The 19,271-nt window shown below is 37.9% G+C and overlaps 1 protein-coding gene across 3 annotated transcripts in view; it reads right to left on the bottom strand.

Annotated features, from left to right (window-relative positions):
- The window catches only part of PDE7B (phosphodiesterase 7B), a 170,405-nt gene that overhangs the window by 105,629 nt on the left and 45,505 nt on the right, over positions 1-19,271 (bottom strand). For 2 of the 3 annotated variants that reach the window (XM_071433490.1, XM_071433483.1), the window contains exon 3: positions 9,543-9,609. In XM_071433490.1, the coding sequence (XP_071289591.1) occupies positions 9,543-9,609 (67 nt within the window). The remainder of the gene's footprint in view (positions 1-9,542; positions 9,610-19,271) is intronic. The other variant, XM_071433498.1, reaches the window with a different exon arrangement.

Raw genomic sequence — 19,271 nt, 5'->3', positions numbered from 1 at the left:
TAGGATTCCTCAGACCAGTTTCAGACATCTAAGTCTGAAGAAAGCACCTCTTTCCTGTTCTTTTCTGCTACAAAAGGGATGATTAGATGATGGCTGTAGACTTTAATTTTTTTTATAGATGTTTACAGACATTCTGCTAGATGAATTGCATCCCAGCTGTCTTCAGCACTACTTCCTCTGCAGAGTGAGAAGAATGCCCTGTGAGAGAATTCCAGTAGGAGAACTCTCTGAACTTTTCTGTTAGAAATACATTAATTTCTTGGCATAGCCAGCTACGATTCAGAAATTCCATTTCTTGTTGCCAAATAGAATTTCCATCATTTACTACCAATATTCACAGTCACACTCCATGATTTCATAAGCCCAGAGCCTCAAGTGTTTGGATCAGTTCAGTGCTTGAGCATGCACAGTGCTAGACACTGTGACTGACCCTGGCATGCAAACTCATTTCAATCTACTCATTTTTTGGCTCCAGTGAGAGTATGTAAATACATGCTTAAGTACTATGATGATCAACAGATGAGCTAAGAAAACAACTTAATGCCTTAAGAAGTATGAGATGTACAAGAAGACAGCAGATTATAATTAGAAATTATATTTTAATATTAAAAAAAATTAAAAAGGAAAAGGAAGCTAAAGCCATCAAGGAAAACTACTTACCCAGATAACCAGGCAAAAGAACATCAGGGTTTTTATTTGGTAGCTTAATTTTTTTATACTAGAAATGAAAAAAATTCCTACAAATATTACACTGCCAGTTCTCAGTAACAATGAGAAAATTAACAACATTCAAAACATCAAAAATGTTTTGCTCCAGAACATGAGACATTCTTATAATACAGAGCAGAGAAGAATATAGGCAAAAGCCTTCTTAACCTGAGAAATTTATGAGCATGTACAGTCAGGAACTGAGTGCTTGAAAACACAGGAATTCCATGGCTTTCTCACACATTAATCACTCTTACTAAGGGTAGCTACACAATAATCTGTAGGACATTGCAGAGACTGTGAAATTCCAAGGTATCACCAAGTAATAATTAAAGAAGCAAAGATTAATTGCTGGAGATGAGCTCAAACCACAAATTATAAATCTGAACATTTTAAATCCAATTTTGAAAAGTTTAGCTCTGGAGATTTCATTATATGTATGCTATCATGAAGGGATGGCTGATGTAAAACTATGAGTAAGTGTTTTCTTCTTCAATTTGGTCCCCAATTTGGAGATCCTTTTCCCCCTCCCCATCTTTTGAGAGAACATTATTATAGCAGCATGGTTAGTCACAGCAATTTTCTGTACAGCAAGTACTTTGGGTGAACACAGCCCACTCATAGCACTTTGGACAAAGAAGATGGGAAATTACGTGAATGCTGTCCGTGCTTGGGCACGAGGTTAGGCATGAGGAAAAATCAAACTGTGAGGAAGCAGAGTGAATAGGCACTTGAAATCTATTTTCCAACAGGGGATCAGCAATAACTCATGTGACAAATACCATGAAACAACATATGAGATCATCTTAAGTAAATCAATCAATCCACTGTTCCTCTGCTTTTCTAAGAAGTGCTTAGTTAAAAAAAAAGAAAAAGGAAATGTCTGTGAAACAAAATTCAGGATTCTCCTTGTCTTACATGTGTGTGCTCCCCCAGATGCAGGGGGCTATTTCCTATCCTCCTGGAGCCATAGCCAGCATTTGTCCTTGTGCAGGGTCAGTAGAGGGAACAGAGTGCACTTAATCTCAACCTGTGTTGCCTTTATTTTGGTAGGTAAGGAAAAAGTGAGTGCTGTGAGGTTTAACTATCTTAGGATGATGAAAGTTCAGAATTAATCTCTCTCTAGGTTATTACATAAATGGACAGCAGAATGCAACCCTTCTGTTTGCAACATGCTTTGGACAAAAAGGGAGACACTTGGCAGAATTTGCAGGTATTTGTAGACATGCTTTGAGTGCAACTTCTGGATGGGACTTGGAAACCTGTAGCTTTTTCCTAAATTCTCAGGCAAGTCAAAAAACCATTCTGATAGAAAGACAAGCTGAAGAGTCAGGGGTTTGGGGTATCTCTAGTTGTGAGACTGGAGGGTTTTTTTAATCATCTCTTGAGGTTTTGAATCTCAGCTGGATCTCCTGGTCCAAATGAATGGCTCTTGCAGATGTGGGCAACACAGTAACACTCTCTTCTCCAGAAAGCCATCGTGCTGTGCTTACATTATATAGATGCAGCCAAATCCTCATTACTGCATTCTCTACAAGTGCCCTGACTTCCATCTCTTTCCTGTACCAGGTTCAGACATAGGATAAAACTAGATATGATTCAAGTTAATGTTTATGCAACAGAAAACGAAGAACCCTAAATTAAATTTTGAAAAGTGTTTTATGCACATGCTCAAAAGGACAAGGCCAGTTTTTGTCTCCTTCAGCACTCCTCTAAAAGGTACAATACTGCAAGAGAAGTAGTTTCAGTCTGACCTGATTTACAGGACAGAACAGGATAAACAGGTGGTCACTGTCACTCAACTACCAGCCTATATAATTACCTAAAATAGCAATTAGATCAAAATTACATGAATAATAAGATGTTATTAGAGAGCTGCTCTTTAAAATATTCTTAGGGCATCGGAAATTTAATTTTTTTTTTTACTGGGTTCTTACCGAAAGTAATCAAATAGTCATTAAAGTAAAAGCTGGATTTGATATTTACATTTTTGAGGTTTTAGGCAAAAATCTTATCATAGTAAAGACAAAGAGGTCCTACTTGTTTAGCCTGAGACCGTAACATGGTGATGAAGTGGCACAATGATGGTGTGTGTATACCACAAAGTTCTTGACAAAGGAGTTGCTGTTGTGGCCTCATGCCTGCTGGTTTGCCACTTTCTGTCTCCAAGCAACACTCCCATTGGAGCAGCAGCCTGGCATCTCAGCCTTCCACATCACCACTTGGTGATAGCCCAAGTCTAGTCTGCTCTGTGCCACTATGGCCAACAAGTCACGGGAATTCTCGGAGAAAACAGGTGAGATTTCGAAAATGCATTTCAGGAAGATACAGTCAGCTCAGGAGGAGTTGATGGGAAGGAGCAATAAGCCTCTGTTTCAGTGGTGGTAAGGACACAGAGAATGCAATTTTTAAAATGCATTTACAAGCATAGTTGCAGTATCAGGAGTTAAGTCTTATTTTTAAATTGTATTAATATTTTGGAATGCTATTTTAGAGGAAAAAGGGAAAAGTATTAGAAGTTATTTGAAAATCTCTACTCAATTGGGTGGAAGAACTACAGTTCCATAGGTCCTGTCTATACAATCCTGTTCTCATAATATTAAATATTATCATCAGAATAAATTGTTGGTAGAGAGTGGCAGTTGGAAATATAAAATATAAGTGAAAAACCTGAAACATTGACTTATATGTTAAAATTTGAATTTATCTACATGAACAGGATATCAAAAGGAGACATGGTGTTTATCTTTCTGTATGCATTCACACCATTGCTTTATAAATGGAAAAAACCTGCTTCTCTTCATCCTGTGTTGCAAGCTGCTCATGGAATAGAAGGCTATCTTTTTGTAGCAGGCATCCTAAGCCTCTCCCTTCCGACAGCTATGAATTTCTGAGCAATCCTGATGGGCAGTGTAGCAACAAGCATGGATTTCTTCCTAGCCACTGTAGATTGTAGGCCTTTTCCCAATATATATATATACATGTCTTAATTTCACAAAAATTAATTCACGTGTTTATTTGCATCTCATTTGCACAGATAGAATACTAAGTCTGCATAAGGTCAAGTGCAGGTGTAAGTCTTCAAGTGACTGGGATATATATAGTCCATATATTTGGCTATTTAGAACACCATTGCTCATGCATGACTATCAGTTGCAGCAGAAATTTTGAATGTGCAAGAGATATAGGGTCACATTTCAAATGATGTCAGTGAGGGCTCCAGGAATGGCTCACAGGTTCTTTGTCAGTGCAGAACCATTTGACTACATGCCTCATTTCTTTTTCTCCCTTTGCTGCAGGGTAAGTTGACACTGCAACAGACACATTTAATTACTCTTCAGTATTTTTTACCCATTAAGTTATTTGGTTATTTACCTGGTCAAGTTTTGCAAAGTTACAATAGATTTTTTTCCTGCCACGAGTGAAGGTGCCTTCAATGGTTATATAAGGCAGGGACCAGCCAGCCAGAGCCTTGCCAGTACCCCTCTCTCCTGGCTTTCAACACAGTTGTTATTCCAGTAATGTCTCTCTCTCAAGCTGTTGTTGCCAACTCTGTTCAAATGTGTGGTGGTTTCCTGCTGTGGGCAAAGAGCCACCAAGACTGAAGCTGGATCCACGAAACTAATTTCGTGGCTAAATGCCGATTCGTTTACCCATAACTCTTCATAGGCAATAAATGGTGGAAGTATGCAAAAAAAAAAAAAAAATTTTGGGGGAGATGAGAGAGGTAGACACCTCTCTGTGCTGGAATATGAAAAAGTTTTTTGCCTCAAAGCAACAAAGTTATGGACTAGTAGACTGGAGAATTAAAAAAAAATGTGGCACTACATAATTTTTTTAAAAAATAATTGCTTTTTTTGTTGTTGTTTTTGATTAATTTTAAACAGCTATTTGTGAGGAAACTGCTTTTATTCCAAGATTCATCAGTCTGCTTTTGCAAGGATTAAGTCTGCACCAAATGGGAAATAAAACTCAGCCACATCATTTCTGTCTGCATGGAATTTACAGTAATGAAAAGAAAGCACCTCAGCCTTTTGCCATGGGGCATCTGGAAGGCTTGTGTTTTAATCTTACTAACCAGCTCCTTGAGGTGGGAAATTCACATTTCCCCTGGAAAGATCTCTGCAGACGGCAGAGTTTGCCAACAAGAGATGTGACCTCTTCCAAATCTGCCCAGCATTTCATTAAGGAGTAAAGACTAAATCTCGTGATGAAAGACTTCTTGCTGAAGTAACAAACTAAATAATTTGCACTTATCATCCATCCCCCTTACTACACTATCATCCATCATGTTGAACAGATTAAAACCAAAGGGATAATTTAATTTTGTATGTGTTGTGATGAGTGCAACTACCTATTTTCTAAACAGCATATAAGGATAACCATATCTATTCTGTATAATTGAAGTTTCTCTTCTAGTTGGCAGACCTTTTTGCTTCTTAGTCCAGCTTCTTAGAACCAGCAATGGGAAGTTATTTTTTCCAGGACAGATTCTTAAAACTCAGTGCTCTGCCATGTAGAGGCTACTGAGTTAACTTTGTTAACTGAACTAGTTAAGGAAGTGAGAACCGGTTAAGTTGCCTTAACTTTGGACTCTTACAAGCTTCTATACAATCTTTCCCAGCAGAGTTAATTAGCTTAGGCATCCAACCAGCAATTTTCCCAGCAAACTAACCCAATTATCTCTGCATGATATGATACTGTGTCATGTCTGAGCCCAGAATATGTCTGTCTGCATATGGGAAAAATTAACTTCAGGTTGTGCCATTGAAAATAGCAGTGGGTGCTCTAGGGAGAGGGATAATTCCCTTCTGCCTTTCATAATATGAACCTCTAGACTGATAACTGATAAATGTACTCACTATCAGTCAAAATCTCTGTCTGATAGTGAGTACATTTTTATAATCTCAATTTTTGTGCTAGCTATAATTTTTTTAAGTCAAAATCATTAAAGGTAAAGAGCATGAGGATCCCAGGGTTCTAACTTCCAGAATTCAGCATAAAGCAAACGTTTTTTGACACCCTGTTCAGCATTATCAGGCAATTTTTTCATGGCCAAGTGCCCTCACTAACTTGATAACAGTTCCAATTTTAGCAGAAGGGTTCAGATTTTCTTCCTTGCCCTGGAAGATCTTGCTGATGATCTGCCATTGTCTCCCGGCAGACTTGGAGATTCAAGGGAAACCTCTGATAACACACTTCTATTGACAGTGTAATAGTTTCATTACTTATATTGCTGTAGAACTTCAGCTTCTCATTGTACTTATAAATTTATTCTTCTTTTTCCTAAGTGAGGAACCACTTATCTTCCCATTTTTTGAAGGATAATGGATATGCAGGGTTCAAAGTATTATCCAATGCCACACTAAAGAAAGCTGTGATATATTTAGGATCTGAGCACTTCAGGTCTTCGATGGGCTAAGGTAGACCACTGACCAACATTCTTATCAAAGTTGTGTTGCTTTAACTGGTATAACACATTGTCCTGGTTTTGACTGGGATGGAGTTAATTTCATTCTTTGTAACTGATGTGGTACTGTGCTTTTAATTTACTATGAGAAAGTTGTTGATAACACACTGATGCTATAGTTTTTGTTCAGTAGAGCTTGCTCTAAGTAAAGGACTTTTTGTTTTCCTGTGCTCTGACTGTGAGCAGGTGTACTGAACTTGCCAAAGGGATATGCCACATCATACAGCATCATGATGGTCAGGAAATAAACTTGTGTTTCTCTGTGTGTGTGGGGGGTGTTGGCTGGGAGCTGCCAATCACTTAGGTCAGCAGGTGGTGAGCAGTAGTATTGTGCATCACTTGTTTCTCTTGGGTTTTATTCCTCTCTCTCTTTTTCATTGGCACCATTATTATTGTTATTATTGTATTTTGTTTCTATTATTCAACTGTTCCTGTCTCAACCCAGAAGTTATACTTTTTTCTGATTCAGCTCCTACTGTGAGGCAAAGTGAGTGAGTGGCTGCATGTTGCTTAGTTGCCAGCTGGGATTAAATCATGACAGATAAAAGTGTAAAGAGACAAGCACAATATGAAAAATAAGAGGGAGACCATAATTTTCTGTAATGACTTTAGTGCAGATAATTACACTAACACTAAACATATTCTGGTCAGAGCACATAGCTATTATCTTTTATATCCTCAGGCAACACTGCTAAGTGACCATTTAATTTTGTTATTTTTTTACACTTGAATTATATATATCCATCACTCTGATACTGAAAGATGAGGCATTAAACCAATTCTATGCTCTTAATCTCAGGTTGAGTGGTATCTAGTCAGTGCCTTGAAAAGTTATCTAACTTCAGTCTAGGCATTGTAAGCATTTTGGCATTTTTTAGTCTATTATTTACTGTTTTCCAGCAGAAAACAGGATTTTTACTGCAAACCCCTCTTCCTCAACCATTAAAGAAAAAGAACTTCATGCACATAATCCATGTTATCTCAAGGAATGTAGACTCAGTGGCAAGCCTGGCATTACTTCTAAAAAACTAAATTTGAAGCTAGCCCAGAACCAGTAGTATAAAGCAGATACAGACATTTTCTGACAAAACCAGCTACTGCCATTTTAGAGTACAGCTCAATAATGTGCAGTTTCAAATATGGACTGATCTTGCATCAAAGATCCCTTAAGAAATACAGTCAGTACTCCAGGCTCCTGTGTTTCTTCTCTTGCTGGGGTAATTATCCTCTTGCAGTTGCTGGGACTTGCCCTCTAGATTTCTGTCAGCACTGTGTCACTGTTACATTACATGGCAGCACGACAGTTTTAGCATATTTCAAAGACAGAGCAGCCAAGAAAGATGTCCCCCCTCTGAAGGCGCGCTGTGCTTTGTTCACTGGTTCCACCCACAGACATTAATAATGTCATCTTTGCATTGATCAGTGGCAAACTGTGTTACATTCTCTTGGAAATTCAACTCCCTTGTAAAATATGAGACTGGGCACTGAATGACATGTTCAACACAAAGTCTTAGGTCTTTTTGGCTGTGCAGTTTCTGGTTTCTGCTCTTCCTTACAAGTTCAGTATGAAAGGAAAGGTGTCCAGAGCGGACACCCTCTGGCTTTACAGCACTACCAGAACCACAGAGATTTTTATGATAAATTGAGACAATGGAGCTTGTCTCCAGCAGTCACTCTCAGAGAAACCACAGTTTCTGCTCTGTTTGTACTTGTTAGTTTCTTTCCACACCTCTTACAGAGCCATTTCTGGAATATACAAATTGCACTTAGAATAGTTTCAGTTCTGTACATGATTTGGAATTCCTTGGGGTGAAATGAAAAATTCTATGTTATATATGACACTACAGTCCTTAATTTGTTAGCAACATTGAAAAATAACAATAGCAGGCAAAATATATACAAGCAAAGTATCACAAGAGCTGTAACCTCTGAGAATCAGTTACAGCTTTGGCATGTGCTCTTGGAGTAATTTTTACATTCCTAGCAGTTTCCTACACAGCACAGCATACATTCTTGTACATGTATATACTGCAAGACATAGATAAGAGCACATGTAATGGAAACAAGATCTTGTTCTTCTCACTACTCCTAAAGAATTGTTTGCACTAAGAGGGATGTCAAACTCCCACTTTTGGACTCACTTGTTCTAAAAATGCCAAATGAAATGATGAACCAACCATGCAGAAGGGTTTTTTTTGTTCTCCTCTCTCCCATCCCCCATTCTTCCCCCTAATGCATAATAACATTTCCATGGATATAACTTCCTTAGAACTAGAGTATTAGGAACTCAATTGTATTTACACTGTAGATTATAATTGGCATGATAAAGGATCACAAGTGTATCTTTTTTTGTCAGCTTGTTCCATTAAGGACTTCTAACCATGGATCATTGATGTAACAGATCATTATGGCCCATTGTGTCAGTTCATCTATTGGGATCTGTGCGCTACAAGCATGACAGATTTCCTCTGCAGCAATTATAGTCTGTTGTGACAATAGGATTTAATGAATCTAAACAACAAACCACATAATCTGTTATTACAGAGCACAGCTATGCACCCAGATGGGAATTAAGACATTGCCAGTTGCAGTTTTAAAAACTGTGGCTATTTCAATCTTCACTTTATTAGATGCAATGCTCTAATTTACAGCATATATTTATCTCTTCTCTGGCAGGTCAAAGGTCTTCAGAATTTAAGGCTTAATCCTGGAAGTGTTCTGTGATTTCATTTTTTTTCCCAAGTAAACATTATCCCTTAGGTTTTTAGACACTTGCTCCCTGCCTTTCACTGTGATACTAGCCATGCTATTAATGTTTCAGTACTAGCATTGTAGGTGAAACACACGACCACAATGAAATTGGTCACAGAAATTAGTGAAACATAGCAGAATATTTCTGCATTGTTTCTAAAGAAAAGGCACTACTTAATGTGAATTTCTACAAAGCTACCCCAGTGCAAATATGTAAAATCACATTGACTGAAATTTCCCAGACTGATGCAGCTGAAGGTCTGCTTTAGACACTTTTGATACATGCTTGTGGAATTAATACTGTCTTTAGAAGTACAGCTTTTCAGCTTTTGAATATGAGTTCTGGGATTCAGCTCATCAGAGCTTCCAATTACAGTGTTGGTACTGCTATATTTTCATCTATGCATATGGACACTACTAGAATATATGTGCTTTGTTTAAATAATTGAAAGTTCATTGCAAAGAATATATTCATGAAGACTAGATGTGGATGCACTGTGTAAGTGCCATTGTGGATCATCATGGTCATTATCATGTACTTTTAAGAAGAAATTCCCAATTAAACATATTTCCATATCCATACACTTGAATAAAAAAAGGAAGAGATTCTTACCCTTACCTAGCATGCGCACACATTTGGCATTCTGGTCAGGACTATCAAATGAGATTTCTCCGCACCTCTGGGGAAAAAACAGATATATTTCATTAGTCTCGGTGATAATACCCCTGTCCTCATCCTCTGATACCTCTATGCTTTGGAACTAAAGATGTTCAAGACTCATTGCAAAAACATAAAAAGGGAAAGCCTTTGCAAGTAGCCAAAGTTTGAGAAAGAAATGGTTGTTGCAGATGTGTCAGCATGGGCCAACACTGTACTCCAGGGTGTTTGCTGAGGAAAACTCCAGGTAATGTCTTACTGCCTTTGGATCTGTCTGAAGCTAAGACTGATGTCTGCCTCTATCATTGAGGATGACTGTCACCCTGTATATTCCCAATCAAGGAACATCATTAGTGTTATGATCGGAATACAGAACTGTTACATTTTTAAACACAAGATTTTTGAGTTTATGTAGACAGGCCTGTCAGTTTAGCTGCCAGGACAAACATAATTGGTGTGGCTTATGGGTCTGATCCAGCTTCAATTAAAGACAATCAGTGGGCAGATCCCACTAACTTCAGTGGTGGTTTTTTTAGCTACTACATAAAAAATTCAGTTTTGTATCACTACACTCAAAGCTCATGAGAGGGGCTTAAGGACAGCCTCACATTTTCTAGGTAAAAGTGATTTATACTTCCTTATCTACATACTTAAGGTTTTGGTATCCATGACCAAATGGGAATAAAAGCAGAGTGAGTAAAGTTTGGAAAAATAACTGAGAGCTGTCCATTTCCCTTCCACTTTCTTTCTCTCTCTTATGTACTTTCTCCTTTTCAGCACCTATGGTGAAGTTGTTAGAACTGGGGGGTTTTTTTTGCTTTTTTCATTAAAAAGGTGACATTGCAGCAAATATTAAAACCTACAAATCAGGTAAGTAGAAAACCTCAGAACATCAAAGAACATGAAACACAGCAGCAGTTTCATAAATTAACAACACATTTGGAACTCACTATTGTTAAAAACTTTTCACCTCCCTCACACTGAAATAAACACAAATAAACAAACAAAAGTCCCACACAGTCTTTTTAAATATCATCACATCTAAAAAGAGAAAACAGATGCCTGTATTAACCTTCCTAGGTGGGAGCACATACTACAGAAACAATGAAAAAGAAAAACAACATCTTGTATTTCAAAGTTAATTTTACGAATGATCTGATACCAGCTCACTGTCAGGAGAAACAGAAACTTGGTATTTATTCTTCTGAGAAGAATGCTAAAATATAGGCATCTTTTCACAGAAGTCTCCCAGCTGCTTCTTCTCAAGCAAGCATACTTAGACAAACACAGATGGTAGAAAGCATGTCAAAATTCACTGCCCACTTCACCCCTGGAATTATGGTGCTCTGTGAAAACCTTTGGTTATTTTTGATTCAGTCCCTCAGAGGTACTGTATGTTCCAGACATATTTATATAAACATCACATTTCAGGCTGGCAAATGGTGTCTTACAATATCTAACAATACTCACCAGTCCTAGCATTATGAAATTGGGAAAACAGTTAACATTCCCCAGAGCCAACTAATATCCCATGGGATCCATTGTAATGATGGATGAACTTTGAAAACTTTGCAAGTAAGATTCAGATAACTGTATACAAGTTCATAGCCTTATCTGAATTCCCTTTATGCCTACAGTCCACAGAAGTGGTTGAAAATCATGTTACAACTGTCAGCCTAGGAGATTTTTCACCACTACCACTTACAGCTGGAAATACCAGGAGAAAGAGCTTCTGCAGCAATTTCACTTCTGTTGCTAGTTAAAGTTCATAGGTACATGTCAGTGGGGTGAAAAATAAACTGTTACCAAACTGCTCAGAGCGTCAAAAAGGACCTAGTTAAAACCTGGATTTGTAAAATGGCGCAGAAATACAGCAGGAACTCACTTCTGCTCATCCACAGAATAGGGCTGTTTGTGCATTTTTACTGTTAGCAAATGTTTTCCATGAACAAGAAGTGAGGAATGATTTCAAGATTTAATCTTTAGGATTAAACTGAGACTTTACCACAAGTACTATGCGTTCCTTCCAGGGCTGGATAAGCTTCCTCTGCCCTTTTCCTGGACTGGCTTCCTTCCTTTTTCCATTTAGGTTTGTTCTGCCTGCTTGTACACCATGGTTGGTACTGTGAGATGTGGCCAAAAGTCTCTCCAGACCCAATCCATTTCCAAACTAATCTTACAGCAGCTGCTCATTCCCTCCTGAAAATGTCTAAGTTGGCTATAAAGAATCTATCAGGGAGAAGAAATAGGAATTTGACATTAGATGCTGGTTATTCTACTTTTTAATTTCAACCAGTCAGAAGAGAGAGAAGGAGGAATGACCTTGGACATACCTGAGTTGGGATACTTTAAATCTCAGTTTGGGCTTCATGGCTGGGCCCAGTATAGTATGGGTTGGACTGGTTCTGCTATATGCAATCCTGGATGTTGCCTCTGTGAGTTCACAGAGGCAGCGCTGCTGAAAATAATACCACTAGTGTTCAATTTCCCTGAACTGTGAGAGCCTTTGTTGCTGAAAATCTTAAAAGAACTGTTGTGTTTTGAATTGGTCAGATTTAACAAGAAATGGGTAAATACAAGTAAAATTCAACCCGCCAAGTTGTCATTGTACATTCATATATTTTGAATAACTGAACTCTGGACTAGACCTTTTTTTTCTTTTTTTGGAGCAAAGGAAAGCATAGGTGCTTTCAGTTAATAATATTTTCAGTAATAGAGGTGCATTTTCACATAGAATTGCAGCCTGCAGTTCATTACATATGTGATTTTTTAAAAATATTTATATAAGAAAATTAATTAATAAATTGCCTACTCTCTACTCCCTTTTTTGAGATCAGATGCGTGACATGATATTGAGCCTGTTACACAAGCTGCAATGTAGTAAACTAGAATGGAACTTACATGTCCCCATGGAAAAGAGACTGAATCATGGAGCAGCTGAAAGTGGAGCTTAAAATAAAACAAAATGAAAAATGAGAATAGGGACAAAAGGACATGGAATTAAGAAGAAATGTGGCATGAACTCAGTAAGATAAGTAAATTGGAGAGCTTGAAACCAGCCTGGATGACTCTGATGGCTCAGTACCACTTGTCAGAAAAGGGAAACCCCAAAAGGCACGGGCACCATCTTCCACAGAGAGAGGCTCTGCTGGAGCAGGGGTAAGATGAGAGGGGTGCTCACTTAGCAAGACACTATGAGGAGTACACAGGAAGATGGGCAGCCATCTGCAAGAAGCCCTGTACCCAAACAGTGTAAGTAAAACTGCAACACAGCAGGGCATAACTGGCAGGAAAAAGCTCATGCAGAGAATGGATGGAAAATCTACGCTGTGTACTAATGCAGTAACGCATCTCATGTTACTGCTCTGGTGTTACGTGATCATTCATAGGTTGAGTTTCCATTTCCAGCATGCCTGGGCTCACACCAGCTGCATTAGAGGATTTGAGATATGTAGCAGTAAAGAGGGTGTACATAGCCCAGACATAATATGCTCTTAGTTTTACCTATGGAAAAACTGGTTTTGAAGTCATCCTATTCAGCTTCTATCTGTATGATAAACTAATGCATTACTCATTTTAAGGAGGAAGATGCAAATCAAGTAATTGAAATAAATGGGTATAAACTCTTTTCTATGACAAAATTCAGCAATTAAATGTCTGAAAGTGTTTTTCATGAAAATTGCAGTAAGTGGCATGTTAATTTTCTACTTATTAAAGGCATATAATTAACAGTGATCTAGCATTTAACTATTCTAATCTTGTTAGATTGTATAGTGTTTTAAAAATATAGTAGGAATTTTTCTGGCATGAAATTTGAACATGTGTAATTTTTGACCTTTTTAAGCTGCAGATAACCAAGTTCTTTAAAGCCAGTTTAAAAGGTTATTGGAGTAGGAACCATATTTACAGGCTTCTTCACTCTTATCTGTTTTGTTCTGCATGTCCTGAGTATGGTGTTCAACACATGTCTCTTCAAACATGGCAATAATCAGGGAGGTACTTGATGTACATGATCAACCAAACATGATAATAAATATTGGATCATTTTCTTCTTGCAGGAGGTGACAGGGATTATTGTACTGCCAAACAGAGGAGATGTGTTAACTACACACTGATGGCATATTTTTAAAGGATCTATTGATTTCTTTTTTTAAAGTAATCTTCAATTAGTATGCTTTGCTCTTATCAATAGTAGATGGAAGTAGATTCCACATGACAATATAGTGTAGTGAAAGAGCTTTCTTTCTTTCTTTCTTTCTTTCTTTCTTTCTTTCTTTCTTTCTTTCTTTCTTTCTTTCTTTCTTTCTTTCTTTCTTTCTTTCTTTCTTTCTTTCTTTCTTTCTTTCTTTCTTTCTTTCTTTCTTTTTTCCTAGAGTACTACATATAATTTCTTATTCCTTTAGAAAGTAGAGTTAAAAGATATAGACACAACAATTAAAGGAATTTAAGGCAGAGCAAAAAGCTTCTATGCTTTTATGAATAAATTGATATTCTCAGAGGCAAAAAAATGCTAGTCTTATTCCTATTTCTGTTTTCCTATTACGTTCCTTTCTCCATTAGCTGTAAAAAGTACATAAATCATGTTCTCTCATATGTAAAAACATCATTCTATTTGCCTAAGGATTATTTATATAAAATAGTGGGAAAAACAATGCTGCTTTGTAAGTCTTAGCAAGCTTCCATAAAAACAACAGGCCACTCACAAATAGCTGAAATCTAGAGGCAGTATTTCAGAGAGTCAGGCCACATGCCTTTGATCTTCAGGCTGCATGGGAGGCCTTTTAAGGCTGATTCACTTGATAAACTATCAGAATGTAGGAACTGTAGGATATCCAAGGCATTGTGCTTCCCTTTCTGCCTCTCCTCTCTGACAGGGACAAAAGGAAGTACAGAAGCTACAAAGACAGACTGGTGTGTAAGGTCTCTTACCCGAAGCCTTTCTGCTATTACCGCCCCCAAAATAAAAGCCTTGTAATAATATCTGTTAGTGATTAAATCAATTTTTATGCTAAACAAGGAAGTTCCCTACTGATACTCTGTAATCTTGAGATGCACTTAAATGTCAGATACTTCTGAGTTTTGCTGAATCTTTATCCATGGTCTTTGTTGGCCTTAGCAAAGGAAATAAAACCATTGTTTTTATTTGTTTAGAGACAAAAGCTCATTTTCTCTATATCACACTATATTTTAATTTTAATAGGTCCATATTTGATCAATTTTTTCTGAAGACAGTAATTGCAAAAGCTTCCCCTATTCATGTGATCTTGAATTGATGACTCTGCATTATTTAAGAATTTTACTTATCCTTTCTTACATGAAGCATGTGTATAATGAATACAGCTTGAGAATTACATGTATAAACTTTCTCATTGGTAGCAAACACTACTAGAGTCTTTCAGCTAATGAAATTACCAAGATCTATAAAAAATTGTGACTGGTGTTATGTACTATTTCCCAAGGACTTAGTAACAGTTCCCATAATAATTATAGATAAAATCTTATACTTACCTGAAAACTTAGACCTACATTAGGCAAGTTAAGGGTTTCACTAAATTGGGCTGAAAAAAACTACACTTCCCTTGGACTGGCATGTATTATGTCCATCTCTATCCCTTTACAACTATGGTGTAATCACAGCATACTGATGACTGCCTTTAAAATACTATTAGAAGCCAGAATGCTACATTTTTTGCTATTCAAATTGTTATTGTTACATTGCAACTATTGCAACTGTGCTGTATTTCATGGGTAAATTTTCCAGCTTCCCTATTTAGTATCAGCACTGAGGCATTCTTAAACTGAAAATTCAGGTTCTATTAACACCTGGATGATTTTCTGCAGAGTTGAATAGCTATATCTGGGCAGACTTGTTCAGAGAGTTCATCCCTTTCCAAGTTTTCCCACTGAAAGGGAAGGTTTTTCTTCCCTCCAAGAAATTAAAGCATGTTGCTCAAGTAACATTTCAACACTGTCACTGTCAATCTCCAGCAGAACCCAGGCACTGCATTTCACTTTGGAATCTACTATGCTGTAGACCCTCAGCTAGTCTGAACAGAAGACACAGCAAACTAAGTAATTGCAACTAAATTGAGCAATAATTGCCAACCACCCATTGCTGCCAGTAGTCAGCATCTTGTTTGTGGGCTAAATAGCCTGAGGTGAACCTTTAGGCAGTTCATTTTATCACAAACCTGTGATTTAATATGGTTAAGAGTGGTTTGAAATGGATTAATGTTGCTGGAAAATGGATATAGCAGTTTAACTGCTTTGTTTTCTTCTTGAGTCAAGGGAAAAAAAAATTTAACGGCGTGTGACTTCATTAGGGAGGCGCCAGCAGCCCTGACCCCCATGAGAATCTGTCAGCGTTTCAATATGGCATCCCCACTTTTAAGTGTTTATAACAGGGACACCAGGAGCCAAATCCAGAATTACTAAGCAATAAAAATGTTGGGTTTTATTAAGCAGTAAGTTACAGTCGAGTATGCATTAATGGGTGAGGCACAACTTTCAGGCATGTTCCGAAGGGGTGCCATCATCCAAGAAACATTAAAAAGCAGACTAGTTTTTTTACCCTCATGGGATGAATCTGTATTACAATTCATATTCTAGTTTACATTTAAGAATGTAAAACATCTGTAGATTACCTAATGGATCCTCCCACAACAGAAAGAGTTCTAAGTAGGAGGGAAGATGGGAGGAAAATATCAATATTAGGGAAAAGGCAAATATGTTCTCTATTTATTGTTGCTCTGAAGTGAAACATCAAAGTTCTTTATATTTAAAACATTTCCTGGACCACATAATTATCTTTCCTTCTCTGAATTGTAGAGCTGGGCTGTTCTCCTAGTTGCTTTCCATGGTCACAGCCATTTTAACTTTTACTTTCTATTCAAATATGTAATGGGAGGAAAATATAGGATTAATTTGTGAAAATTTAGGTCTCAATTTCAACTACATTTTTGTCACATAGTTCTCATCTATCTACTGGATCAAAGCCTTGGAAGCACCAGCTGACACACCACTCTCTCCAATAAGCAAATCAAACGTCTGTGGGAGAATGAACCTCCTGAAGAGTCTCCTCAGGCTGTTCAGAGCAATGTGGGATTGATTTTGGCACCTGCTTGTTTGTGTGTGCCCACTGCATACCACATGGATTGCAAACAAAAGCACAGTCTCAGGAAGGACAGGAGGACTGAGTGCCAGTGAGTTGACACAGGCGTCTGCCTAACAAGACTGTGTCCCTGACCGCTTCCTGAGCAGCACCAAGCACCAGTGGCCACCTGCTTCTCAAGAGCTGGGCACTCCTGGTTCCCTAAAACATTGGAATGTACTGGGACAGTCCTGTTTCACCCTTTTAGGGCTTAATTTTTAAGGAGTAGGGGTTGGTGAGAACAACCCATGCCAAAAGCATACCAACAATTAAATAATGGGTTCACGGGTCCACCACTTTCACTCACTTTCTGGCATACTTAGGTAACAGAACTGGCACTGGGCCAAACAAACCACATAGGAGAGAGTTAGAAGCCATCAAACAAACCTGAAAACACATGTGGAAGGTCTTGTCAAGTTGACAGCTTCAGCAGAAGTGAAAACAGAGCACTTAGAGGCAGAAAGCAGGAAACTACTTTTCCCTAGTTCCTTGCTTGCGCACCACACACAGTGCCTGGGTCTGAAAGTAGTAGGGTCTCAAGGACAGCTGGCAAAGAACTGCAGAATTGGCCATCTTGTTAAAAGGGACCTTTCCCCTGGTCTCATTTCTCACTCTCTCTCTCGCTCTTTCCCTAAGGTAACTTTGCTGGCATCCATAGGGAACTGGGCAAATAAAATTTTGCATGAACAAAGTCCTTTCTGCAACACTTGGAGGCCCCATGATGCCCTGAGGAGAGCCGGGCCCAATTTCTGTGTGAGGAGGACACCACCAAAGGATGGCCACAGGCCTGCTTTTGATTAGCTGTTTACATGATTTCAATGTGTCACAACATGAATAGCTCGTGTCACACAGTATCTCCTGGGTTTATTGGCAACCATTTTCAGTTTTACTCCCAAATTTGCTCCTGGTTATACTTTCCAAACATTTTGAACTCTCCTGCATTGTACTTAGTTTTAAGCTCTTTTGCCACTATAAACAATATTAATATATAAGTGCTACCTTCAATAGTTCTGCAAAATTGGCCCAATAACAAAATTTTGTGGGCACATGTCCAGCATGTTACCAAACACTTACTGTAAAAATGAGCATCTATTTAGGTTGTTAACACTTGCTTCTGCAGTCATAGCTATTCATTAGAAGTACTTATTGTACTTATGTGTAATATTCATTGAGTATCTCCCTCACTGGGAGATTCAAGAGCACTCTGGATTCAATTCTGTGCCATGTACTCTAGGATATACTTGAGCAGGGAGGCTGGACCAGATGACCCACTGTGGTGCCTTCCAACCTGACCCCTTCTTTGGTTCTGTAATACTCTTACATCACTGCACTTTCGAAGAGGAAATCAAACCAAAAAATTGAGTGACCTTAACACTGAAAACATGGCTTTTGTAAATTCAAGTACAGCCAGCATACATCATGTTTCTATGTGCAGAACATATGGAGCTAAAAAGCAGCAAGTGTTGTTTTGACAGGAAAAATTTGCATTTCAAAAATTGTCATATTAGACATAGTGGAAGAACATCTTCTGTATTAAAAGAAAGTGTCATTGGTACTGATGTCTCTTTGTCAACTTTCAAAGTGGGATTAATAACATCTGGAGCCATACAAATGCCATTATATTATAAGGAAATACTTAGATGCTACTGCAGTAATCCCTGTGAACATATTTCAGACACAAAAAATCCACATTATTTTGACACACTAGCTACTGTTTCCAAGGTTGCAGTCTTTTGGAGTAATTCTAAAAAGACTAATTTTCTCCCTGAAAATAATTCCCAGAAGCAGAGTGTTTTGTTTTGTTTTGTTTTATGTGTGGAACCATCAGTTCTAAATAGGTATATTGCTGGCAAGTATTGCACAAAACTGCTTTTTTCTTTCACTTCTGAACAGATTCTGACTATAATCTCAGCCAAGACTACATCCATGCTTACCTTTGAGAAGGTAAAAGAAAAGCACAAAGTGCCTGCAAATGTTTCTTTTACTGTGGTAAAACTCATCATAGGAGTTCACACAGGGAATGAAATGCCCAGGAGTTTACACAAGGAATTAATTGCCCAGGTATCTTCCTTCTTCTCTGGTAGTCCCAAGGCCTTCCCAAGTGATTTTCCTGTTGAGTCTCTTTACAAAAATTGTACAAGCTTTTCATTCTAAAGAGGCTTATTTTAGACTGCAGAAACAACTGGAATAAAAACCAGCAAAAACACTCAATGGGAACAAAATGTTCCCTGGTCTGCACTCAAGGTCCTTTAGAGCCATCAATCTCTAGTCTAGAGAAAATAAAGCCATCATAGCTTCATAACTATCTGCAATTGCTGTCATAATCCTGTTTTGAGAGCAGGTATTCAAGCAAGTCTGAAATTTTATTATAGAGTTCACTTCCATGTATAATCCAAACAATATCCTGATCATACTGAAGGATAAGACACCTCTAAAGTCACTCTACTGCAAGCATTTTACCTGCCAGTCTTTGTTTTCTTACTAAGTTTTCATCAATAAAAAACATTAAAATATTTTGGACTTGATTATTAACA

This window comes from Agelaius tricolor, unplaced genomic scaffold, assembly GCF_023055355.1.
Source record: "Agelaius tricolor isolate 1412-34295 unplaced genomic scaffold, bAgeTri1.0.p SCAF_1, whole genome shotgun sequence".
In the NCBI taxonomy this organism is placed as follows: Eukaryota; Metazoa; Chordata; class Aves; order Passeriformes; family Icteridae; genus Agelaius; species Agelaius tricolor.
Note: the sequence above shows the minus strand (reverse complement) of the source record. Positions and strands in the feature narration are given on the sequence as shown.